This window comes from Photinus pyralis, unplaced genomic scaffold (genome assembly GCF_008802855.1).
Source record: "Photinus pyralis isolate 1611_PpyrPB1 unplaced genomic scaffold, Ppyr1.3 Ppyr1.4_LG10, whole genome shotgun sequence".
Classification (NCBI taxonomy): Eukaryota; Metazoa; Arthropoda; class Insecta; order Coleoptera; family Lampyridae; genus Photinus; species Photinus pyralis.
This window is the reverse complement of record NW_022170250.1, coordinates 7015321-7042900: the sequence shown is the minus strand read 5'-3', so window position 1 is coordinate 7042900 and position 27580 is coordinate 7015321. Positions and strand designations below refer to the sequence as shown.

The 27580-nt window shown below is 38.9% G+C and overlaps 1 protein-coding gene across 8 annotated transcripts; it reads left to right on the top strand.

Moving 5' to 3' along the window:
• Positions 1-1725: 1725 nt before the first annotated feature.
• On the top strand, positions 1726-26950 carry LOC116161827 (cytospin-A-like). 8 transcript variants are annotated; one of them, XM_031475296.1, is made up of 12 exons: positions 1751-2077; positions 7540-7932; positions 7979-8157; positions 13275-13445; positions 13543-13679; positions 13731-14571; positions 14622-14765; positions 14813-14975; positions 21675-21827; positions 26141-26347; positions 26393-26787; positions 26835-26950. In XM_031475296.1, exons 2-12 carry the CDS (start codon positions 7719-7721, stop codon positions 26922-26924), a joined length of 2694 nt encoding a protein of 897 aa, XP_031331156.1. In that variant the 5' UTR covers positions 1751-2077; positions 7540-7718; the 3' UTR covers positions 26925-26950. The 8 variants fall into 8 exon arrangements, 1 of the variants encoding a protein (XP_031331156.1); XR_004143439.1 differs by lacking the exons at positions 26141-26347; positions 26393-26787; positions 26835-26950 and adding an exon at positions 20122-21541 and having other exon boundaries at positions 1726-2077; positions 13284-13445; positions 21675-21754; XR_004143438.1 differs by lacking the exons at positions 26141-26347; positions 26393-26787; positions 26835-26950 and adding an exon at positions 20122-21541 and having other exon boundaries at positions 1727-2077; positions 7632-7932; positions 21675-21754.
• The last annotated feature ends 630 nt before the right edge of the window (positions 26951-27580 follow it).

Sequence of the window (27580 nt, the reverse complement as noted above, 5' to 3'; positions counted from 1 at the left end):
ATTATTTCCTGAGATGCTGAAAGTAAAACGTCCATAACTTTTACATATGACAACCAATTAGTCTCCGATTTTGCATACGCATGCCTTTAGTGGTGCCAAGTGAAACTTTAGAAAATGAGGCTGGGGGGAGGTAAACGCAGGTTCTACCCTTCATGGTATTCTAATGAAAGGTCTCATCGAAATAAATTGGTTTGTACAAACTTTCTCGTGCGACTCTTTTTCGAGATCACTGAGCGACGGAGCTTGAGGGAGGGGGGAGGGGGGGTTAATGTGATTCTACATTGTATTCTAATGAAAGATCTGAACGAAAGGAACCGTTTTCTACCAACTACCACCCTTCTTTCTGTCCTCTTATCAAAGTACGGGGCCGAGGAAAAGGGGGGGGGGGGAGCGGAACTAGTTTTATCCTTCATGGTACTCTAATGAAAGGTCTCAACGAAAGGAATTAATTTCTATCAACCATAACCCTCTTCCTCGACCTCTTACCGTGATCGGGTATATTCCCTTATACCTCAAGAACGGATTGTCGGAAGAGGGTACTCACAAAGGGCGATTGAGACGTCTGCAAGAAATATATCCATTGGTGATGTTAGACGTAATTAATCTCATTTTCCCAATATTTGAGGTTAGGAACGAGATTTTGAAAAACGGTTTTCACTGGCCTCTTTGGGTATTATTTGGCTACTTTTTCATAAAGAAAAAGTCATATCATTCCATTTGATTTTTTTAGGATTTTGGATCATAGTGTCAAAATTAGCCACCTGGCGGAGAAGGATTCAACTAAATTAACTATATTTTGGTTGATTTTCATTGCCCAAGGAATGCTCTTTTCAACCATACTAAACTTATTTAAATCGGTCAAACGGTTAAGAAGTTAAAGCAGGTTATTGCAAAAACAATTGAACGCCCCACGCCATCTTTGTTTTTGAAATAACTGAATTTTTGTTTTTACGAAAATGATAGATAAACTGGTTCTCTTTAAAAATGTGAAAAAAATCTTTTGTTTATTTTGCGACATTTAAAGAAAGTGCAATTTAAAAATTTAAGATGGCAGTTACGCCCTCTGTTGGTCAATTTTAGAACTTGAAAATATTTTTCAGCTATTATTCATGACCGATTTACCCAATAATTTCTTTTACTCCTAAGTCATACGACGAACGGTTCCCGAGATATGGCCGAGGAACAGTCTTATTGGGTCACCCGGTACATGATAATTTGATTCGAGCCTACTATGAGACTTATGTCCTAATCGGGCGCCACTAAATAGTGCCGGTTCCCAAAGAATGCAAAAGCGATGAATGAAATTAATGCTATTCACAAAATTCGCATTAACATACATTTGAATTAAAAAACGCGACACGTAAATTAGATGGATTAATCTACTTCTGCTTTTAAAGTAACGATATCCCAATGGAATTTTTGAATCTTATTTGTTTAACGCTTATCACTGAATTTTTGATATCGTTTATTAATTTATTGCCCTCCGTTCGTAGAATAATCCGGGACAATAACCTCTCATTCGCTTTCATTCTCGGACGTTCTTCGAAAAGTACACCCTGTATATCAAATACATCTCGGTACGGCCGATAAAAGATTACGATACGAATTACACGTGAAGGTTGTTGGCGGGGGGGAGTTGGCTCGACAGGGGCGTATTTGTTTAATTACAAATTGTTGATAGACGCTAATCGGTCGGTTAAAATAAACAGCGAACGTGTGTACCTAGGCGGCTTTTATCAGTAGTGAGAAGTGCGCGTATTTACGTTCGGTGATGTCACATTTCTCCACTCGCGCCATAATAAAATTTAAATCCGCATACGTCTCTGTCGGATTATAATAAAGCCGGTCCCGCCTCTCCGCGTCGCCCGCAACGGTTTTCAACAACCAGTCGTTTGAAATCGTGTGTACGTTGTCAAGGTAGTCGTTTACGCTTGCACTTCGACGGGTAGTTGTTGTTTACGTTCGATTTGCCTTCGAGTTTTTATTTATTTCGTGATCGGGGGACGTTTTTCACTCGAAAGCGATTATGTGGCCAGTGCGTGGAACGTGAGTGCATCGAGTGTCGACAATCGAACCGGTTTTGTATAATTTTCCCTTTACGCACAATTTTCAGATAAACTCATTAAATACCTACACGAAATTAATAAAGCTTTGTTTACACAATCAATTCAGATAAGATTAAATGCGGTTGTACTTTTAAAGTAGACGGGCTCTCATTAGCGCGAATGAATGGACGTTCCACTTAGGGACGTTTTGTGCTTTCTAAAAAGAGAAGAATTAAACAGCGGCGTGTTCGTCATAAATACTAAATTTGTACGTAGAAGAGACAAAACCTAGTAGCCTACTTGCCGGTTTTAAATAACATTCCGAGAACTTGCACAAATAAGAGGAGCGATTTGCGGAATCTCCAGAATAAGAGATTTTTTTTTGTCGGTCGGTTTCCCGTTTCTAAAATACCGCTCGTCAGATACAAAGCGCAATTTAGGTGAAATTACTGTAGTTGGTGTAGGCAACGTCCACGTTTACGTTAAAAAAGAAATGTTAGTCTCAATGACGGTCCCTATAAGTTACGTGTTGACTTAGGTTTAGGTCCGATTGCACCACGTATTTTTAAATCCCGTCCATTGATGACATGATGACTATTAAATCTAATTTTGTATTCAATTCGTGGAACATATAATATGACCTAAGATGAGCTTACAATATCATACAAAGCCACAAAAATTATCAAGACACTCCAAATTGATCATTAACTTTGTAACAGATCACAAAAGCTTTTCAAAAAATCATGCTACACGTAAGAAGCGCTTCTGCAAAAAAGACCCCTTACAGGTCTAAAAGGATGAGGCCGCTGAAGGTAATCTATACTCTGAAGTTAGGTGTAAGGTAAGTAAAATTGTTAAAAATTAGAACACTTCTACAGGAACAGATTTTTGAAATTTAGAGACTAAAGGAACGAGTCCTACCCTCAAAATACAGGGTTAAAAGTAAAACTCGGGTTAAGACTCGAAATCCGTAAAGTTAGCGCCAGCGTGAAGTTAGCCCCCCAATATTAAAATATTGAAACGTCCTCGAAAACGTCAAATACTTCGAATCCGAGATATTCATGGTGTGATGAAACTCAAATACTTTCTTCGTTTGCACATTTAGGCCCACTTCGATTTTCCGTTTGCACATTTTTCTAAAAATTGATATTGAAAAAACAAATTGGGGGGAGGGGGGGATCAACTTCACGATTTTAGCCCCCCCAACATTAAAATAATGAAACGTCAAATACTTCCTTCGTTTGCACATTTAGGCACACTTCGATTTTTCGTTTGTACATTTCTCTAAAAAAAGATATTGAAAAAACAAATTTGTGGGGGGGTGGGAGGTCAACTTTACGATTTTAGCCCCCCAACATTAAAAAAATGAAGTCAAATACTTCCTTCGTTTGCACATTGATTGCACATTTAGGCACACTTCGATTTTTCGTTTACATATCTCTCTAAAAAATGATAATGAAAAAACAAATTTGGGGGGTCAACTTCAGGATTTTAGCCCCACAACATTAAAATAATGAAATGTCAAATACTTCCTTCGTTTGCACATTGATTGCACAAAATTAGGCACACTTCGCTTGCATAGTTTTCGAAAAAAAGATAAAAAACAAATTGGGGAGGGGGTCAACTTCACGATTTTAGCCCCCCCCCCCCCCAACAGTAAAATAATGAAACGTCAAATACTTCCTTCGTTTGCACATTGATTGCACAAAATTAGGCACACTTCGATTTTTCGTTTGCACATTTTTCTAAAAAAAATACCGAAAAAACAAATTTGGGGGGAGGGGGTCAACTTCACGATTTTAACCCCCCAACATTGAAATAATGAAACGTGAAATACTTCCGGCGTTTGCACATTATCGATTTTTCGTTTGTACATTTCTCTAAAAAAATATATAATAAAACAAATTGGGGGAGGGGGGGAGGTCAACTGCACAATTGTAGCGCCCCCTCGCCAATATTACAATAATGAAACGAGAAATACTTCCTTCGTTTGCACATTTAGGCGCCCTACGATTTTTCGTTTGCACATATCTCTGAAAAAAGATATCGAAAACCAAAAATTGGGGGGGTGGGGACTTCACGATTTTACCCCCCCCCCCCCCCTCCAACATTAAAATAATGAAACGTGAAATACTGCTTTCGTTTGGACATTTCTCTAAAAAAGATATTGAAAAAACAAATTTGGGGAGGGGGGCAAATTCACGATTTTAGCCCCCCAACATTAAAATAATGGAACGCGATGCACTTCCTTCGTTTGCATATTTACTGCACATGTAGGCACACTTCGATTTTTAGTTTGTACATTTCTCTGAAAAAAGATATTGAAAAACAAATGGGGGGGGGGGGCCAACTTTAAGATTTTAGCCCCCCAACATTAAAATAATGAAACGTCAAATAGTTCCTTGGTTTGCACATTGATTGCACATTTAGGCACACTTCGATTTTTCATTGGCACATTTCTCTAAAAAAAGATATTGAAAAAACAAATTTGGGGAGGGGGGCAAATTCACGATTTTAACCCCTCAACATTAAATTAATGGAACGCGATGCACTTCCTTCGTTTGCATATTTACTGCACATGTAGGCACACTTCGATTTTTAGTTTGTACATTTCTCTGAAAAAAGATATTGAAAAACAAATGGGGGGGGGGGGCCAACTTTAAGATTTTAGCCCCCCAACATTAAAATAATGAAACGTCAAATAGTTCCTTGGTTTGCACATTGATTGCACATTTAGGCACACTTCGATTTTTCATTGGCACATTTCTCTAAAAAAAGATATTGAAAAAACAAATTTGGGGAGGGGGGGGTCAACTTTAAGATTTTAGCCCCCCAACATTAAAATAATGAAACGTCAAATAGTTCCTTCGTTTGCACATTGATTGCACATTTAGGCACACTTCGATTTTTCGTTGGCACATTTCTCTAAAAAAAGATATTGAAAAAACAAATTTGGGGGGTCAACTTCAGGATTTTAGCCCCACAACATTAAAATAATGAAATGTCAAATACTTCCTTCCTTTGCACATTGATTGCACAAAATTAGACACACTTCGCTTGCATAGTTTTCGAAAAAAAAGATAAAAAAACAAATTGGGGAGGGGGTCAACTTCACGATTTTAGCCCCCCCAACAGTAAAATAATGAAACGTCAAATACTTCCTTCGTTTGCACATTGATTGCACATTTAGGCACACTTCGATTTCTCGTTTGCACATTTCTCTAAAAAATGATACTGAAAAACCAAATTTGGGGGGGGGGGGGGCTTTACGATTTTAGCCCTCCAACATTAAAATAATGAAACGTCAAATACTTTCTTCGTTTGCACTTTTTTTTAGGCACACTTCGATATTTCGTTTGCACATTTCTCTAAAAAAAGATATCGAAAAAATGTGGGGGGGGACTTTACGATTTTAGCCCCCCCCCCCCCAATACAAATGGGGGGGGGCACTTCACGATTTTAGCCCCCCAACATTAAAGTAATGAAACGTCAAATACTTCCTTCGTTTGCACATTGATTGCACATTTAGGCACACTTCGATTTTTCGTTTGTACATATCTCTGAAAAAATATATTGAAAAAACAAATTTGGGGGAGGGGGGCAACTCCACAATTTTAGCCCCCCAACATTAAAATAATGAAACGTGAAATACTTCCTTCATTTGCACATTTCACTAAAACAGATATTGAAAATACAAATTTGAGGGGGGGGGGGCGCAAATTGACGATTTTAACCCCCCAACATTAAATTAATGGAACGCGATGTACCTACTTCCTTCGTTTGCATATTAACTGCACATGTAGGCACACCTCAATTTTTACTTTCTTCATATTCCGTGGATTTACTTTTTACTTTTTTTTGGATGATTTGGATTTTCTGTATTCTTCGGATTAAGATCTCCACATTCTTTGGGCTCTTTAGGGACCTCGGCTTCTTCAGATTCTTCTTTTTCTAATCACTCCTCGGTTTTTTTCGATTCCGGGGATTTCATCGGATTTCTTACATGCTTTGTTTTTATTTCATTCTTTGGATTCTTCACATTTTTTTTACATTTTTCAGGTTCTGTATAGTCTCCATCGAGGTCTCCATGTTCTTCAGATCCTTCGGTTTTTCGGGCGCAATAGATTTTTTATATTCTTCCGGTTCATTAACGACTTGATTGATAGATTTTTTCCCTATTTTTCGAATCCGTCGGTTTCTTCAGATTCCGTGGATTTAATTCTTCGGATTCTTCACCTTGTGTGTGGGTCTTCAAATTCTTTATATCCTTAACGTTTTTCAGAACCTTCGGATTTTTAAATTGTTTCGATTCGTCGGATTTCTCAGATTTTCCAAATTGTTCAGTGTTTTTTGGGAACTTCGGGTTCTCCGGATTTTTCGAATCAATCGGATTCTGTGGTTCTTTTTCAGTTTCTTCCAATTCCGTAAATTAAATCAGATTTTTCGGATGCTGTGAATTCTTTGTAAGTATTCTTTGGATTCTTCACATTGTTGAGGTTCTTTAGGACTTCGCTTCGATATTCTTCAGGTTCTTTAAAGACTTGATTATGGGATTTTTCTGCCGATTTTTCGGATCCTTCGGTTTTCGTCGATTTCCTCGATTTTTGGATTCCTCGGATTTTTCAGGTTTTTCAAAATTTTCAAATTCGTCCGATACTGCATATCCAGTAGGTAACGGGCGATCGAAAATGAGTTGCTGTCGAGTAGCCTTTGGAAGTTCAAGTTAAGTACGATTTCCCATGTAAACAATAATTCCAAAGGTAACTCGACAGCAACTCATTTTTGATCGCATAGTACTTATCTTAAAATTGATCGCCTTTTTCGGAATCTGCGGATCTTTGGAATCCTTCTGATTCTTCAGTTTCTTTAGAGACTTCGGATTTCTCAAATTCTTGGGATTTTTCGAATGATTCGGACTCTTCGGTTTTTTAGATTTTTCATTTTTTGCGGATTTAATTAGATTTTTCGGAATCTTCGAATTCTTCATATTCTTCTTCAAAACCTTCAGATTCTTTAGATTTTTTAAATTCATCGGATTGCTCAGATTTTTGAACTTTTTAGTACTTCGGGTTATTCAGTTTCTTCGATCGAAGGGGTTGATAACGGAGTGGCCGATTGTGCCGATCGGCAAACTGGATAACCAATCGGCGCATAGAAGAAATTCAGTTTTAGTTTAGGCGCGTTTGAATTCAAAGAAAGTAAAATTCAAGAAAGTGGGATACGAGTTCATTCAAATTCTGACGTGACGTGTTTAATTAATAGCGCGGTGTAGGTAGATTATATCAGATTCGCAAATTAAAGATTCGGGTCTTAGAACAATTGTACATTAATTTTTAATTGCGCGAATGTAGGTCACGTAACAAATTCCATTACCTGGCAAGCGTTAACTTGTAGGTCAACTTGTAAAAAGTAATTTATTATTGTATTTTCGCTCGATTTTGTGTATGATCGAGCCCTCCCGTAGGTGTCTTAATGAGTTTATTGCTTACGCCAGGTGAACGATTTTCAAAACCTGTCGATCCAGTATCCTAAAATGGTTACCGGCGAAACGTTGTCGATCCAGGTTTATATATTGACCCTTTTAAGGACACTCTCTTGAGTAGTAGTGTATCGCGAGACTGAGCCTCTTAATTTGCCGACTGATCCGAACTAAGTGCCAAAAAAAAAAACGAAATGATTAAGATGAAGAATATCAAAGCGATTTTTCGTAGAGGACAAACGCAGGCGTCCTCGAAAAGTGAACCGGGACAATTGCGGGAGGATCTAACCCGATGCTCCTCCGCGACGAACTTGGCGGAGACGAAGAGTAAGGGCGCGTTTTCCAAGTTGAGAAAATCGGCCTCGAAGGACAAACTAGACAAGTTGACCGAGAAGAAGGGCGAGAGAGGTAAGATCGTGGCGGCGATGTGCGGTGTTAATTTTGATCGATTTAGATGTCGCGAGCAACAACAACAAGCCGAACGGTGGCGGCGACGTCGACGAAACGCTAGAAGTCGAATTTTTGCAAAGACAACTCACGGAAATGGCCAAGGAGAAGTGCGATCTCGTTCTCGAATTGGGCGAGCGCAAGGGCGAACTGCAAATTCTCAAAAATGAAATCGTCAAATTAAAGGTGAGTTTTTCAGGTGGTAAAATTTGAATGCTAATTTATTAAACAAACACTGCCTTGGAACTTGTTAGGTGTTTTAATTAGAGCGCTTGAAAACGGGTAAGTATTCCACGATAATTTCCTAATCGTCTACATCTGGGATTTTTGGACTATAAATGTATTCTATGGAATTTTTTAATATTCCATGATATTGTCTGATATTCTTTGGTATATTTTAATATTCTTTTCACTTTTTGATATTGATAATGTCAAAAAAACGGGGACAACATAAAACAAGTATAAATTGTGCACAACTAATAAAGCGCATTTTTTAAAACCTAAATAGCTTTTGTTTTGACATCACCAATGGATATATTTCTTGCAGACGTCTCAATCGCCCTTTGTGATTACCCTCTTTCAACAATCCGTTTTTGAGGTATAAGGGAATATACCCGATGACGATAAGAGGTCGAGGAGGAGGGCTATGGTTGATAGAAATTAATTCCTTTCGTTGAGACCTTTCATTAGAGTACCATGAAGGATAAAACTAGTTCTACTCCCCTCCCCCTCCACCCCAAGGGCAGTAGTTGGTAGAAAACGGTTCCTTTCGTTGAGACCTTTAATTAGACCAATTTATTTCGATGAGATCTTTAATTAAAAAAAGATATTGAAAAAACAAATTGAGGGGGGGGGGGCAACTTTACGATTTCAGCCCCCCCCCCCCCCCCCGCGCATTGAAATAATGAAACGTGAAATACTTCCTTCGTTTGCACATTGATTGCACAAAATTAGACACACTTCGAGTTTTCATTTGCACATTTTTCTAAAAAAAGATATCGAAAAAACATTTGGGGGATCAACTTCACGATTTTAGCCTCCCAACATTGAAATAATGAAACGTCAAATACTTCCTTTTCACTTTCTTCAAATTCCAGGGATTTACTAAGATTTTTTGGATTCTCTGCATTCTTCGGATTAAGATCTCCACATTCTTTAGGTTCTTTAGGGACCTCGGCTTCTTCAGATTCCTCTTTTTTTAATCACTCTTCGGTTTTTTTCAAATTTGTCGGATTTTTAGATTCCGTGGATCTAATCGAATTTCTTACATGCTTTGATTTTATTTCATTCTTTGGATTCTTCGCACGTTTACATTTTTCAGGTTCTTTAACGACTTGATTCAGATAGATTTTTCCTCGGATTTTTCTCCCTATTTTTCGGTGTCTTCAGATTCCTTTTCAGACGTCTCAATCGCCGTTTGTGCGTACCCTCTTCCGACAATCCGTTCTTGAGGTGTAAGGGAATATACCCGATCACGATAAGAGGTCGTTGAGACCTTTCATTAGAGTACCATGAAGGATAAAACTAGTTCTACTCCCCTCCCCTCCCCCTCCAACCCAAGGGCAGTAGTTGGTAGACAACGGTTCCTTTCGTTGATACCTTTAATTAGAATGCAATGAGAGATAAAATTAATTTTTAACCCCCCCCCCCCCCCCATGTTCTAAAGTTTAACTTGGCACCACTAAAGGCATGCGTATGCAAAATCTGAGACCAATTGGTTGTCGTATGTAAAAGTTCATTCATTAAAAAAAGATATTGAAAAAACAAATTGAGGGGGGTGGGGTCAACTTTACGATTTCAGCCCCCCAACATTGAAATAATGAAACGTGAAATACTTCTTTCGTTTGCACATTTAGGCACACTTCGATTTTTCGTTTGCACATTTTTCTAAAAAAAGATCGAAAAAAACAAATTGTGGGGGGGGGGGGTGTACAAACCAATTTATTTCGATGAGACCTTTCATTAGAATAGCATGAAGGGTAGAACATGTCCCCCCCTCCATTTTTAACTTTGCACCACTAAAGGCATGCGTATGCAAAATCTGTCTGAGACCAATTGGTTGTCGTATGTAAAAGTTATGCACGTTTTACTTTCATTAACAGCATCTCAGGAAATAATTCGTGGGGGGGGGGGGCATTTTTTAAGAATTAAAAAACGTGCTATTGTTTGCGTTTTGTCCGTCCGGGACTACTTCTGCCGTTTCCGACTACTTCTAGGGGATTGGTCTTAGAATTCTGGAATTTTTTTGCAGTAGGTAGTCTATACCTTGAAGGTATGCCAGATGGCCATCAAATTGCGCTGTCTAAAAGGGCCCCCCCACGAATTATTTCCTGAATACTGTAGAAAATGGGGGGGGGGGGGGGTAAACATATTCTCTACCCTTCGGGATATTCTAATGAAAGGTCTCATGGAAATAAATTGGTTTGTACACTATAACTTTCCCGTGCGACTCTTTTTCGAGATCAGTGAGCGACGGGGCCGTTTGGGGGGGTTAAAATTAATTTTATCTCTCATTGTATTCTAATTAAAGGTCTCAACGAAAGGAACCGTTTTCTACCAACTACTGCCCTTGTTTCTGTCCTCTTATCAAAGTACGGGGGAGGGAGGGGGGGGGGGAATGGAACTAGTTTTATCCTTCATGGTACTCTAATGAAAGGTCTCAACGAAAGGAATTAATTTCTACCAACCATAGCCCTCCTCCTCGACCTCTTATCGTGGGTATATTCCCTTATACCTCAAGAACGAGTTGTCGGAAGATGGTACTCACAAAAAGCGATTGAGACATCTACGAGAAGTATATCCATTGGTGATGTCAAAACAAAAGCTATTTCGGTTAAAAAAATGCGCTTTATCTGCACAAGAGTTGTGCACAAATTTATACTTCTTTTATATAGTTATATATCTTATTTTTCAAATTTTTGAAATGGAATGTTTCAAAATCTCTATGAATCCATGGCCTACTATTTAAAAACCGTAAAAATAAGGTTAAAATTAAAAAAATAAATACGTACGTGATACTGCAATGTACTCAGGAAAAAGAATGCCACCCTGTATCTCAGAAACAAACGTAGCTAGATTGATTCTGTTTGGGATATTAAAATTTTCACAAAAAAAAGTGGCAAAGGATAGCGAAAACCGCAAGTCTCTATCTTTAAAAAGAGTTGAGACAGACTGCAGTCTCAAACCAAAATCATATTTGGGAACACCCTGTATATGGTTTTGTTTATATTTAGTTAACTTAACTTAAAACTACTTGACGATTACAGTTTTTTACCTTCAGTTTTCAATTGTATTCCATTGTTTTGAATCCGAGCTCTTTTCGGCTCGGCTCGAAACGAGCAGAGCTACGAGTCGATCTGAACTTATTTTCGAGCCGATCAGGACATCCATAGTTTGGAATCGGACCGCGTTTTTCCGCCTTATTAATTTCCGAGCACCATTCAAAATTTTGAAGTTAACCTTGGAATAACCTTGAATGTCAAGTTCATCGTCAAGGCAACCACAGTTTAAAAATTCACAAAAACCAACGCTAACGAGTGAGACGCATTAAGATATTGTTGCTTCTTGGTATAATCATTCAAATGTTGTTACTTCCCAGTTCTGAGGGCCGATTGAAATATTGCCCCACGTTGGGCGCCAAATAAAAATTGCAATGTGCCATGCCAAACGGTCACCCACACGCACCTGTCCGGCTAGCTCAATTAAACTCAAGTACTGACAAAATTAACATGACCAATTTTGATTATAAAATTTCAAATTTAAATTAAGTTGAATAATCCTTATTATCCGGTCATAATTGCGCTTTTCAACTGACGCACTAACACATAAACCAAACACCAAGCCGATACGTCTCGACGTAACATTAAACTCGATTTAGACGACACTGGGCTTTTTGATGGTGGAAAAACTCCCTTTAGCGGGTACTGGAATGACTTTCGCAGACTCGACTCGACTTCTAACGACGTATAGAAAATTCTGTATACACTCTCTAGCTTTCTTCTATACAACTTTACAATTAAACAAGACTGACCTGTCTCTTCGAGAAGCCTTGATAATGCCAAAACTGACTGTTTTGTTCAAATACTCAAATAAACTGCATCCGTGTTAAAAACTTCGACGATAACACGTCCTTATCTTGAAATTAATTAGCTTACGCAGCGATAAGAACACTTCTTATTTACGACCGGAGATAAAAAGGACATCATTAAATAATTTAATGCGCTTAATCTTAATTTGTAACCACATTTAACGTTAAAATAAAAATTGAAATTCAAATACAGGGTCTTCAAAATTCTAGGATTCGAGTAAATTCACTTTTCCGAAGTTCTTCATTGTGATTGACTTATTTTTTAAACTGAGAGCGGAGTGCGGATTGTCCCGTACGAACCTGATTTAACCCACTGATCCGACTACGCCGTGGAACCAAAAAATTATGATCTGGGCGAAAATTGTTTATCTACTGGTATTTGAATATGAAAATGAGGAATGCTATTCTCGTTGTCAGTCTTAAAATTCATGTTATTTAAGCGCGCTTCCAACAATGCCAAACACGAACCATTTCGGTAAAGTGTGCTGCAACACAATTAATTAACCACGATTAATTATACTCACTTAAATTGCCGGGATGAAATTCCGTAATTCGGTAGTTCAGTTAACACCTATCGTATTCCGGAATTTGGGGATCATGCGACAGAGTTTTATCATTTTTCATTTTAATTTTTTCTGTCGCTTAAAACTCCCTTCCCACTCACGTCCTAATTTGGGTTTTTGATGGTGGAAAAACTCCAAATATTCACTTAACGACGTAAAGAAATTTCTTTAAACACTCTAGGGTACTTTACAATTAAGCAGGGGTGACTGACTCTTCAAGAGGCCTCCATAACATCAACACTGACTGTTTTGCTCAAATACGGTTGCGTTTCAATCTCCACGTTACCAGTCTTAAAAGTCATGTTATTTAAGCGCGCTTCCACCAATACCAAACACGACCCATTTCGATAAAGTTTGCTGCAACACAATGAACTATGGTTAGTTATACTCACTTAAATGACCGGGCTGAAATTCCGAAATTTGGTAGTTCAGTTAACACTTATCGCGTTCCGGAATTTGGGGATCAAGCGACAGATTAAAAATCATACAATCCTATCGGAGAGTTTAATTTAATTTAAGAAATTAATTTCTACCAACCATAGCCCTCCTCCTCGACCTCTTATTGTGAAAAAAATGCGCTTTATCTGCACAGGAGTTGTGCACAATTTATACTTGTTTCTAAACGCACCAAAATTTACTCCAACACGTTGTAGATGTTTCAGGAACAGTCCGTGTTTCGGATCGAACAACTGAGCGACGAAAACACCTCCTTACGTAATCGACTGAGAGACGTCGCTCATTCCCCTCTGTCCGATAACGAGAAGCGACAGCTGTTGCTCGACGCCGAGCGACATAGCTCAGCGCCCGCTTCGATAGCGACAAATGTAAGTGTGAATGTTAATTTTTTTCAAAATCTTTGTCCTCCGACTGAAGGTTGGACTAAAATTTCGCGGTGTACTTAGTGGAATGTTTTAATTACAGTTATTGGACGATGAATCGGGGGATGTCACGTCGTGCCCGACTCCCGATTGGGATAAACATTCCAGTAGTAATGTCAGCGAGGTTTCCGTTGCGTGTCTGCAAGACAAAATTAACCAAATGCAAGAGACCCATTACAGGTAACTATTCGTAACGGAATTGCTCGGTACGATGAAACGGTCGCGTTGTAGCACAAACGAGGAACTTCAAGCGACGCTGCAGGAGCTGACTGACCTGCAGCGGCAACTGACCGAACTACAGCAGGACAACGAGCGGCTGTCCGACGAGAAAAATCTAATGTTCGATTCGTTATGTCGACAAACCGAGAGGCTCAACGACGCGAGGACCGAGGTCGAATCCCTAAAGCAGTTGCTCTACCGAGAGAAGGACGAGAGCGGGCAGTTCGAGAGTATCGTCGATCGCGAGCAGAAACTAGTTGCCCTGCTTAAGAGCGCGCAGGAGGAACGCGAAACGCTTCTGCTTAAGCAGGAACAACTGGCGAACGAACTGCAAGACGCGCGCGCCTCGAACGTCGAACACGCCGCCGAAATCGAACAGTTAACCGAACGAGTGCGAACCTTGGAAAGCACATTGGACGCGAAACACGCCGAACACAAGCAGATCGATCAGGAGCTCGCGCTCGCCAAGGATCAGTGCAGCGGTCGCCAGATCGAGATCAACCGTTTGACCGACCTGCTCGAGAACGCGCGCACGAAAATCAACGAGCTGGAGCAGGAACGTGCGCTGAACGACAAGTCCGAACTGGACGAGCTGTTGGACAACGCGCGAAAGGAGAAGGACGGGTTGGAATCGGAGGTGGCCCACTTGAAGGAGCAGCTCGCGAGGAGTCGCAACGAGATCGAAAAGTTCCGCGAGCAGGTTTCCATTCTGCAGGAGGAGTGTAAGGTGACCCGAAACAACGCAAAGTGCACCCAATCGGAGTTGGAGTACAAGTGCGAGAGGCTAACGGCCGAAAAGGCAAGCGTCAACGACCAACTGCAGCAATTGCAGGAGGCGGCGAACGAGCTACAGGTAAGCCCAACCTCGCCGTCGCCCATTTAACACCGCGCGATTTACTTTAGGTGCAAGCGCAATGTCAGGTGGAGGACAAGCGCCAATTGTCCACGGTACTATCGGAAACACAGCGTAATCTCAGCGAGGCGGAGCGGCGCAACAACGATCTCGATCGCGAAATCGACGAACTGCAGAGGATACGAAAGGAGGAGGTGAGCGACCGCCGTTTGTTTTTCGAGTCTACATCCGTACATTTCAGAACGAGGAGTGGGAGAAATTCCAAAACGATCTTTTAACCTCGGTTAGAGTCGCTAACGACTTTAAGAGTGAGGCGCAGCAGGAATTACAAAAAATGATTATGGAAAATAAGGCGCATCGGGAACGGATTCGACAGCTCGAGTCGCAAGTGGACAAACTGAAAGGTATGTAAATGCAGATACGAGGTGTCTCTGAATATGTGTAGGTTTTAATTCTCAGTGCGTCTGGTAAGTCATATAATTTGTTTACATGATGACATACCCCTACGGTTAGGCAACACACCCCACAGCTGAAAGAATATCACAATGAAAAAAATCAAATGCTCTGTATATATAGTAATCGTGACTGTATTTATTCCTTTCTCATCTTGTTCCCGTCGCCGGACCGTGTGTAAGCATCACGAGAAGGGGGTTCCTCTAATAAACTTGTCTTCTGTTTAGTATGTGGCTCTGTTTCTATTATAATCGACTTTATCTTTAATACTCGTTCCATTCTGACCTGCACTTTTTTGTGTTAAATTATCGGTATAAGATGCCGGAGCAGAACCATGCTATTTTAAAAAAATTTTTTTTTAAGTTTAGGTACACGCAATTTATTATTTTGCGAGTTCTATGTATTTTTGTACCAAATTGATTTATCTTGTTTACGATGTGTATTTATTATGTCATTTTATTAATTTGAATGTTACTCGATTATCTGGTTTTTATTGTCGAGATGTTTGATTTGTGTATTTCTCTTGTATTCTGTTGCCGTAGTTGATTTATTTCTCGTATCTGTGCGTTATGCCAGGTTTTTTCTTGTTTGGCTCTTTTTTGCTGTCTTTTTGGTTTGGATTTGCTCTGTGAAACCAAGCCTTGTGTGTGATAAATTTTATTTTTTCCCATGCTTGCCTAAAACTCAGTTCAATTCCCTTCTCGACTGTGTCTCACGTCTTAACACATGAAATCGTCATAGTGTAACACAAGATTGGAGTCCTATTTGTACCACCCAGTCCGAATCGACTTACCGAGCTTTGAAAGTGGCGCGAGACCTCTGTCAATCTGACATGAAACTTTGGATTTGAATTTTTTTCCTTCAGCATTGTCAACTGTAAGTATAGGGTAAGTAAAGATTGCAGTGCAGGATCCCAAACATCATCACAATATTTATGTCGAAATCAACTTGCTCATCAAGTACGTTTTGTGCTGAGAATATACATATGAAATTAAAACTCTTAGATGCAGCGTTTCCGAGCTCAAAAGGGTGCCAAAATCTGCAATCAGATATAAACAGAAAATATAGTTAATTTTGTTGAATCTTTCTCCGCCAGGGGGATAGTTTTGACACTATGACTCAAAATCCTAAAAAAATCAAATGGAATATGACTTTTTCTTTATGAAAAAGTAGCCAAATAACATCCAAAGAGGCCAGTGAAAACCGTTTTTCAAAATCTTGTTCCTAACTTCAAATATTGGGAAAATGAGATTAATTAATTAATTAATTAAAATGCTTAGATTGTATCTTATTTGACGTATTTCCGGTATTTGTCGACGGCGCGAAAGAAAAGCAGCCTATACTTTTAGGTAGGCCTTGGAAAATTAAACAAATGAAACACGATGCATTATAAAATAATAACAGCCGTAATTTGTAAATTATTCTGCTGTCTTTACATTCAGAAAGTGCAGTTTTTTGAATTTGTAATCTTTTCTAAAATACCGATTTCTAGCCAAGAAGCATTTAATATGCTGGCGATATATTTTGAGTATTTTCAAAATGCGACCATCGCTTCCTGCATCTTCTATTTGCGTTATCCGAATTGACCACGAACCATCGCCGTGGAGTAACTTTCTTACTATTAAAGGTAAAGAATTGGTTAAATGGACAACGTTTTGCAGTTTTTGATGCTTATTTAAAATTTCCTTGTGGAAATTCAAAATGTCGAATAGGTTCGACGTAAGTTCAAACAAACTAAAATTGGTCATTTGCTTTAATGTCTTATATCATCGAAAGTATAAGAGATATAAAAAAAAGTTTCATATAAAAGTTACTGTCTTTGATACGCTCCATTTAGAATTGATGTAAAAAAAAAATTCAAGATGGCTGCTTTTGAGAAACATTTATTAACTTCCTAAAGTTAAATAGGTGCCATACTGGATTTTTGGATTATTGGATAGATTTTTTAATTCTCTTTTCAATGAGCTATCATAGCATAAGATTGAAAATAAGATACCAGTTATATTAACGGTTTTTATATTTTAATCAAGTAGGCTATGATGAATTTAAAAAAAAAAACAAAACAAAATCTATTCGAGGTAACACAACAATGCTACATCACATGTTTAAAATACTGGCCATTATTAGTTAAACACACTTCAAGACAGTTTACTTTAGGCCACGTGTTGCCATGGATACTATAACACTGCTTTAGAATTGTGTTATTATTACCTATTAGTATAGTAGCTACTTTCATATTCTTTAATGTACAATGTTACGGATAAACCACCTACAAAATGTGACCTGGGACAATGCATCAATCGTACGCCTCTGATTTTTAAACATCTTATGTAATTATTTTCATAGTTTTGTTGCCTCGAATAGATTTTGTTTTGTTTTGTTTTAATACATCATAGCCTACTTGATTAAAATATAAAAACCGTTGATATAACTGCTATCTTATTTTCAATCTTATACTATGATAGCTCGTGAGAATTAAAAAATCTATCAAATAATCCAAATGGCGCCTATTTAACTTTAGGCAGTTGGTAAATATTCCTCAAAGGTAGCCATCTTGAATTATTTTTTGACATCAATTTTAAATTAGGCGTATCAAAGACAGTAGCTTTTATATAACACTTTTTATATCTCTTGTACTTTCGATGATATAAGACATTAAAGGAAATGACCAATTTTAGTTTTTTTGAATTTACGTCGAACCTATGCGACATTTTGAATTTCCATAAGAAAATTTTAAATAAGCATCCAAAACTGCAAAACATTGCCCATTTAACCAATTCTCTATCTTTAATAATAAGAAAGTTACCCATGCAATCCCACTTGATCTGGGACACACTGTATATGTAAACAATTGCTTCTTCTAAGTATAACCAGGAGGTGTGAAACTCGATTTGTGTATAATTAAAGAACTTTGCATTTCAATCGATCAGATTGCTCCATTCTGTCAGTCAACTGATCTGAGGTTAAACCATTGTGGTGCAACCGGTCCATAGATACCGCTCCGTGCTCCACGTTGGGCGCCAAAAAATCGCAAACACCTGTTCAGCTAGCTCAATTAGACTGGGGTATTAGGGCCTCCAGCCTCCGACACGACCAAAATCTTGACGTAAATGTTATTAATTTAAAAAATCAGCAGTCTTAACTAAGAAATTGCTAATTAACATCTGATATAATTCCGCGTACAAAATAGAAAATTTAACTTTGGGCTCGATTAATCACAGAACCAAACAGATGAAACAAATTATTTGACATAAAACAATCAACGCAAACAAGCGATCGATAGACAATCTCCGGTCAATGGCCAATTTCTTTCGAACTGACGCACAAGCACCAAACGGTAATACTTTGGAACTTCCCTTCTTTAATTGCACTCCTGTTCATGTTACGACACTGACTTCGTTGCGTTGACAATTATAATATTGGCCCTTTTAACACGACTTTCTTCTACAACGTGATAACTGGCTTCGCACACATAACGCCCACCACACAACAACAACAACGAAAGGCTAAAGGCAACAGACGAGAAAGCCTTGTTTTAACAACTTTTCTTTTCGCCTCTCTTTCCTTAACAAAATGCTACGTTTTCGAAAAAATCAAACCGCACTTCCGTTTTCTTATCAGCGCTAATACGCCCTTATCTTGAAACTAATTAACTTTGCAGCGATAAGAAAACTTCTTATCTATGACTGGAGAACAACATGCAAATGCCACACAAATAATTTCCAGACGTTCCCAACACGATTTCCACAAAAATTAAAAAAAAGGCGCTATCGTGGCAACTGTCCGTCCGTCCGCTCGTTCGTTGAGACGCTACTAGTTCTTTGTCTTAAGAGCTATTGTTCTACTTTTTTCGCTATTTGGTTCGTTATGGTGTCGAGGCTTGCACCAAGGAAAGAATGCGTTTATTGCTAAACAAGTTATTGTAAAAAAAAACAAAAAACCGTTTTTTGCATGTTCCATAATTTTACACTTTTGCCGTTTATTAACGATCCTAGAGATCGTTTATAATTTTGTATTGCTGTCTGTCGTCCGTGTGTTCCTTTGTTTGTCTGTCCATGTATCTGTCCGTATGAACGATAACTTTGTTTAGAAATGTCCGATCGCTTTGACATCTCCGTTAGTTATGAACTGAATCGCATGAAATTCAATATGGGCATAGATTTAGCCATATAATTCGCAATGCCAAAAGTTTAGTCGAATCGATTCAAATTTCTCAGTGCCCTTTTTGGCATCTTGACCATTTATAAACCGAATTGCAAACTTTTTTAATTATAACAGTATTTGAATGAAATTTGATACATAGGCACTTGGGATAAAGGAAAATCAAACGCCAGTTTCAAAATTTAGGTTTGCGCATGCGCAGTGCCAACTTTTTATTTATGAAAGCATTTAAACGAAATTTGATCCATAAGCGCTTGGAATAAAGGAAAATTGAACGCCAGTTTCAAAATTTGGTTTTTGCGCATGCGCAGCGCCAACTTTTTTTATTTATGGAGGCATTATAGGCACTTGGGATAAAGGAAAATCAAACGCCGGTTTCAAAATTGGTTTTTGCGCATGCGCATTGCAACTTTTTTATTTATGGAGATATTATAGGCACTTAGAATAAAGGAAAATCAAACGCCAGTTTCAAAATTGGTTTTTGCGCGTGCGCAGTGTAACTTTTTTTATTTATGGCGGCATTATAGGCACTTAGAATAAAGGGAAATCAAACGCCGGTTTCAAAATTGGTTTTTGCGCATGCGCAGCGCAACTTTTTTTATTTATGGAGGCATTATAGGCACTTAGAATAAAGGAAAATCAAACGCCAGTTGCAAAATTGTTTTTGCGCATGCGCAGTGTCAACTTTCTTATTTATACGCATTGAAATGAAATTCTTCTTATAAACTGAAGTTGAAGTAGGACATCAAAAATTAATTGCACATATGCAACGCCATCTTTCATATTTGTGACCGGATTTTTACGATTTTAATAGAAGTTGCATCTTACAAATGGGAAATGAATGCAAGTGGAAATGCGCTTTTTCTAAATCGTTTACGATTACTTTTTTTAACTTGTTATTTTTCCTTTTCTAACGTTATATTTTTACTAACATAGATCACGCTCAACCAGTAAATGTCACTGAGACAGATGATACTGTTAAACGTGAAAACGCCATTCCTGTAATTGAAAGCGCGCCACGACCGCAAAATTTACACTCACGAAGCGATTCGATCGTGTCCGAGCAGCTACTGATGCCTGATCAGACACACGTACCAAAAGTGAAGAATGAGCCAATAGTTGAACCGATTCTAGAGAAGGTGAAAGCTAAATTGGGGATAAGAAAGCGACTGGATAGTCCCACGCGAATCGCCGGCGGGAGCGATGAACATTTCGTATCCAATCAAACGGTCGTTCTGAAGGTGAAGGGGGCCGATGTGAAGCCCGTCGGTGGCAATTCGGTTACGTTCGAAACGCTCGACGAATTGTACGAGAAAATAAACATGGACAAACCGGACGATCAGTTCACCAAAGAAGAGAAGTTTGTAATAAAATTAAAGCATTCGCTCGACGAAATGGGCCGCAAAAATACATTAAAACGAAGCGTGATGAAAAAGAAGAAAAAGCTCCTCATCAGCGAGCCGATTTTTACGTCCGTCTTCTCAAACCAAAAGCTAGTGTCGTACCTAAGCGATCCCAGCATCAAGACTGTTCCGGAGTTGTCGTCCCGTAACTCGATCGACAGCAGCTCGCTCGACGATTTCCTAAACAGCCTAATGAAGATTCCCCGGCCGTCGCTTACGGCGCCGCCGCGTCGCGCGGTATTTTACGACGACATCGCCGACGTCTTCGCGGATTTAAACTCCGAGGGGTCATCGGTTTTCAGTCGACCGACCTCGAACGTCAACATGAAGTCCTTCTCGAGGCCGGATTTGCGCGAAGTCGATTTGAAGGTGAGCGAATTCGCTAAGGCGCAATCGTTTGACGATGTCGACGAAGCGGCGGCGGGAAGAAAACCAATTCCGATGCCGCGCAGCAAGAGCTACGTAGAAGGCTTGTCAATTGACACTCCGACAGAGACATTTGGCAACTGTCAAGTCCAAATTTCCAGTAAGATGAGCGAATTGGAAATTGCCACGTCCGAGCCCGACCTCCCGAAGGGCACTTTGACACAAACAGATTCGGTGATAATTATCGATCCGAAGGTGGAGCACGGAGAAGGTCCCGGTACCTTGCCGAATCCCTGCCTGAAAATGGTGGGTCGCAGTCCGGACAGTGCCAGCATCGGGGGGAAACATGTGGAGGGCGCAATTTCGCCCGCCTCTTCTCACATGCAGACGTTGGATAGCGAAAGCACCTTCCATAACGCCCGAAGAAAGTTCGAAAGCCTAATTCAGACCAGTAATTTTAGGAGCGAAGTTATGAAAAAAGTTACTCTTAGAAATTTAAGTAAAAGTACTTAGGAAACTGTACGACGATATTAATAAAGTAGTTATATTTCTTTACCTTTGAATATTGACACGGCCACGGACGTAAGGTAACGAAGTACTTTTGCGTGTTGTCTGTTATATTGTGTGCTTGTGGGAAAACGGATACGCTACTTTGTCACGTTCCCGCTTTAAACGCATTGTTTCTTTGTAAATTACTAATTTTTATGTGTTCATTTTCAGTGAGCGAACCCGTACTACGACCGGAGAGCTTTTCGAACGACGACATGGCCACTCGAAGACAGAAGGTGGGTTTAAATCGACAAAACAGTCGGCAATCGGTCAAGTCGCTAATCGAAAGTATCGAAAACGCCGCGAAGCCCCCTTTGAAAATAGGTAAGTCGGAAACTTAATTCTGCATTTGTTTAACAACATAAATCAAAGAAAACACAAGAAATGGGGAGAGTGACATTTAATTAAAACGGTAATAACAAAGACAATCACATCCAAATTCAATTCAGGGTTTCCCTCTCGTAATCACACGAGAGTAGCTCTAGGGACTTTATTGATTACAAGGAAGGAAATTGGCTACTGACAATCTGCTTTACTTCTTTTCCAATTTGTATTTTACAATTTCATTATAATAGTAACAAGGACTTACAGTACGAAGAATACACATAATAGGCGCCTGTGTTTTGCTAGAACATAACTTGGTCCCGTTATATAATACAGGGTTAGAAATGTTATATTTGCATACAAAGTAGAGTTTCGAGACGCATCTTATGCTATAACGGGGGTCTCGCTGGTGCACCTCGTGTGGATCGTGACCTTGAAAAATTGTTTAACAACATAAAACAAAGAAATCACAAGAAATGGAGAGAATGGCATTTAATTAAAACGTTAATAACAAAGACAATCACATCCACATTCAATTCAGGGTTTCCCTCTCATAATCACACGAGAGTAGCTCTAGGGACTTAATTAATTACAAGGAAGGAAATTGGCTACTCACAATCTTCTTTACTTTACTTTACTTTCTTCAATTTGTATTTTACAATTTCATTAAAATAGTAACAAGGACTTACAGTACGAAGAATACACATAATAGGCGCCTGCATTTTGCTAGGACATAACTTGTCTCATTATATAATACAGGGTTAAAAATGTTTCCAGACAAAGTAGAGTTTCGCAAAATGGAAGGATCCAAGATCTGACAATTGAAGTGAACGGGGGTCTCGCTGGTGCACCTTGTGTGGATCGTGCCCTTGAAAGGTGTAGATTCATGGGAATGGATTTACTTGGAAAACTGAACGTCAATCTTGCTAACTGCTTTTACTCTCACCCTCGTAAATGTCGCTGTCCGTTATTTCTACCACAGTGGTGTCCCTGATACAGTCCTGTTCGAACAAGTGCGGCTCTCAAACCTGCGTCAGTTTGCGCAACATTCCAAAAAGGGATCAGCAGTCCTCAGATCGTTTTTTCAGCACACGACCTACTGTAGAAGGTATTTCCCGTTGATGAAGAGATTTGAAGATACATATTATTGTCAGCTTATTATGAATCCGCCCTGGAATCCGCTGTCAGAATTGCAAAATTCAAAATGGCGGATTTAATATGACGTCGTATTTAGCGAAAAATTTGAATTTTTAAAGGAATGATTTGTACAAAGCCGCTCATTACGACCCCTATGTCAGAATTACGACTTCAAAATGGCGGAACCAATATGGCGTCGTACGCTAAAAGTTGAATGTTTAAGGAAATCATTTGCAATTTCGTACTGTGGAGTTTTTGGGGTCGCTGATTACGAATCCTCTGTCAAAATTGCAAAATTCAAAATGGCGGATCTAATATGAAGTCATATTTAGCGAAAAATTTGAATTTTTAAAAGAATGATTGTACAAAGCCGCTGATTACGACCCCTATGTCAGAATTACGACTTCAAAATGGCGGAACCAATATGGCGTAGTATGCTAAAAGTTGAATTAAATTAAAGAAATCATATGCAATTTCGTACTGTGGAGTTTTTGGGGTCGCTGATTACGAATCCTCTGTCAGAATTGCAAAATTCAAAATGGCGGATCTAATATGATGTCGTATTTTGCGGAAAATTTGAATTTTTAAAGGAATGATTGTACAATGCCGCTGATTACGACCCCTATGTCAGAATTACGACTTCAAAATGGCGGAACCAATATAGCGTCGTATGCTAAAAGTTGAATGTTTAAGGAAATCATTTGCAATGTCGCACTGTGGGTTTTTAGGGTCGCTGATTACGAATCCGCTGTCAGAATTGCAAAATTCAAAATTGCGGATCTAATATGGCGTCGGATTATGCGAAAAATTTGAATCTTTAAAGGAATGATTTGTACAAAGCGGCTGATTACGACCCCTATGTCAGAATTACGACTTCAAAAATGGCGGAACCAATATGGCGTCGTACGATAAAAGTTGAATGTTTAAGGAAATCATTTGCAATTTGGTCCTGTGGAGTTTTTGGGGTCGCTGATTACTAATCCGCTGTCAGAATTGCAAAATTCAAAATGGCGGATCTAATATGACGTCGTATTTTGCGAAAAATTGGCATTTTTAAAGGAATGATTTGTACAAAGCCGCTGATTACGACTCCTATGTCAGAATTATGACTTCAAAATGGCGCAACCAATATGGCGTCGTATGCTAAAAGCTGAATGTTTAAGGAAATCATTTGCAATTTCGTACTGTGGAGTTTTTGGGCTCGCTGATTACGAATCCGCTGGCAGAATTGCAAATTTCAAAATGGCGGATATAATATGACGTATTTTGGGAAAAATTTGAATTTTTAAAGGAATGATTTGTACAAAGCCGCTGATTACGACCCCTATGTCAGAATTACGAGTTCAAAATGGCGGAACCAATATGGCGTCGTACGCTAAAAGTTGAATGTTTAAGGAAATCATTTGCAATTTCGTACTGTGGAGTTTTTGGGGTCGCTGATTACGAATCCGCTGTGAGAATTGCAAAATTCTAAATGGCGGATCTAATATGACGTCGTATTTTGCGAAAAATTTGAATTTTTAAAGGAATGATTTGTACAAAGCCGCTGATTACGACCCCTATGTCAGAATTACGAGTTCAAAATGGCGGAACCAATATGGCGTCGTACGCTAAAAGTTGAATGTTTAAGGAAATCATTTGCAATTTCGTACTGTGGAGTTTTTGGGGTCGCTGATTACGAATCCGCTGTCAGAATTGCAAAATTCAAAATGGCGGATCTAATATGACGTCATATTTTACGAAAAAATTGCATTTTTAAAGAAATGATTTGTACCAAGTCACTGATTATGACCCCTGTGTCAGAATTACGACTTCAAAATGGCGGAACCAATATGGCGTCGTATGCTAAAAGTTGAATGTTTAGGGAAATCATATGCAATTTCGTACTGTGGAGTTTTTGGGGTCGCTGATTACGAATCCGCTGTGAGAATTGCAAAATTCTAAATGGCGGATCTAATATGACGTCGTATTTTGCGAAAAATTTGAATTTTTAAAGGAATGATTTGTACAAAGCCGCTGATTACGACCCCTATGTCAGAATTACGACTTCAAAATGGCGGAACCAATATGGCGTCGTATGCTAAAAGTTGAATGTTTAAGGAAATCATTTGCACTTTCGTACTGTGTAGTTTTTGGGGTCGCTGATCACAAATCTGCTGTCAGAATTGCAAAATTAAAAATGGCGGATCTAATATGGCCTCGTATTTTACGAAAAATTTGAATTTTTAAAGGAATGATTTGCACAAAACCTCCCGAAATTTTAAATAATTTTTTGAAACAATTCAATTTTGATCATTTGAATTTTAAAATGTTTTTTGAATTTTTCCCTTTTTATCCTTTTTTAAAAAGGTGTGTTATATTTTTGACAAGATAATTTCATATGCCTTAAAAAATGAGGTTAGATTCGATAACTTTTACCCGACTCCGTATATTTATTCTGAAAACGGGAGATTAAACGGTCATTATGAAGAAACGTTTGTCATAAACACTTTTGAATCTCTTTTAACTAAAAAAAATATAGGGTGAGTCTAAAATTGGCCACTCTTTGATTACCTTATGAAGGTGGCGAAAACCCCTTACAGAATTTTCACCAAAATAGGTTCCCAGATCTCAGATAGAATACTTCTCAAATTTCAATTCAATGGCAGTAAAATTGCCGCCACTCTTATTGAGGTAACATGTGAGTTTTTTTATATGCACGACATAGGTAGAAGCCAAGAAATGTGATGTTTCACAATGTATAGGGTTGACAATATTACCTCCATGTCAGTAAGCTACTGTTTACTTACGGACTCGTTGACTCGTAGTGGCTCCTCAGGTTATTAACTTGTTGAATAAAACTTTTGTTTTGCTTTGCCTGTATAAACCTATTACGTATTACATGGTAATTAAATAATGTGGTATAATCCAAAATTGGGAACATTGTGCTCAGATAAAGCGCCAAATTTGAATATCCTCTCATGATCAAAATTGATACGTTACCTGAATTATACCTTCAAATCAATAAATACTATAAAATGCAGGTGGTCTGTTTTATTTATGATGCAAACGTTATAAGTTTCAAGTTAATGAAACAACTAATTTTCGAATCCTAATTTTTTAATGTGTTTTAATTTTAACTATAAGCAGACCGTCTCTTAGCTGTAGAGTTATGTTAGTCCTTCGTTGTGTTTTAGGTTTAACAAGCGCATCGAGGAGTAGTTCAAACTCGTCGCTTAACTCACTTACGACCGACGCAAAAACTCCAACAAGTCCGTCCACTAACACCTCGCCTTTACGCACTCCTCTAGACTGGTGCGATCCGATCGGCCAAGTTAAGGCGCCATTACGAGAGCAGCAGCCCAATAAACAGGCGCGTGATTGGTCAAAGACAATTCTCAATGGTAACGGACCCGTTAAATCCTCCAATCGTAACCTTCAAATTGTAGACTCGCTAGCGAAAGTCGATAAAACAAAGATGAACAGCAAGGACGACAATATCAGGGAGTCGATTTTGCAGACGGCGAAAGGTATCGACTTCAATCGGCGCAACAGTTACTCGGACCTGTGCGATCGTAAGGATCCGCTAAACGGGCTGGTTAAAAATGGCGGATCGAAGCGCAACGCGCTTTTGAAATGGTGCCAAAACAAGACTGTCGGCTACCGAAACATCGACATCACGAACTTCAGCAGTTCGTGGAACGACGGCCTTGCGCTCTGTGCCATTTTACACTCCTACTTGCCGGACCGGATACCTTACGATACGTTAGTACCTCAAGAAAAACGCCGCAACTTTTCGATCGCTTTCGCCGCCGCCGAAAGCGTCGGCGTACCGACTACTTTGGTGAGTGCTCGTTCCGACTCGTTCGCATCTAATTCAGTCACTTTTAGAATGTCAACGACATGATCCTATTGGAGCGACCCGACTGGCAACTCGTTATGGCGTACATAACCGCGATTTACAAACATTTCGAGACGTAAACTATTTATATAAATTTTTATATTATGTACTTAGCTGTACCAAAGACTCAAATTTTTATATTTGTATGCAACTAGATATTTTTTATCTAGTCATGTATTCCCAGTTTCGTATATTAACAGGATGCTTGAAACCGTGCCTTGCAAATTTCTCCGCAAATGGCGAGATGTGATCATTCTCTGCTGGAAACGTTTTTTTCTAGCGCGTTCGCATTGAAAAGACTGCTATTTAATTTAATACCTTTATTTACGTAGAGTTTTATATATTAGTACTTCGTAATCTGTTTGTTTAAGAAATTAATTTTGTTTTGTTGTTATGTATAGTATTTGTTCCTGTATGATTAAACTATATACAATTGTATTGCTTATTTTCTACTTGAAACCACTATCCTTCAAGTGTCGATTCGTTGATGTGGTGCAGTAACAATGCAGTTACGCGACGGCCTGTTTGTGTCGGTTGTTATCTGGCTGTCTTATTGGAGGCGGTAGGAAAGCAAATTTTTACACTTATGCTAGTAGGAGCGTCCCAGTTTTATCATCCTAGTAGCCTCCGGTTTATGAGCGATTCGTAAGTATTTGAAATGTCTTGTGTTACGATTCTTGAACCTTTTCAGATTTTGTACTGCTGCAGCGAAACATGGCACGTGGTATAGCAACCT

Bases quoted from the DNA above. Each gene is read 5' to 3' on its own strand.
- LOC116161827 (XM_031475296.1), top strand. From the start codon at position 7,719: ATGATTAAGATGAAGAATATCAAAGCGATTTTTCGTAGAGGACAAACG. The intron at 8,158-13,274 runs GTGAGTTTTTCA...AACACGTTGTAG, and splicing joins ATGAAATCGTCAAATTAAAG to ATGTTTCAGGAACAGTCCGT. The intron at 13,446-13,542 runs GTAAGTGTGAAT...TTTTAATTACAG, and splicing joins CCGCTTCGATAGCGACAAAT to TTATTGGACGATGAATCGGG.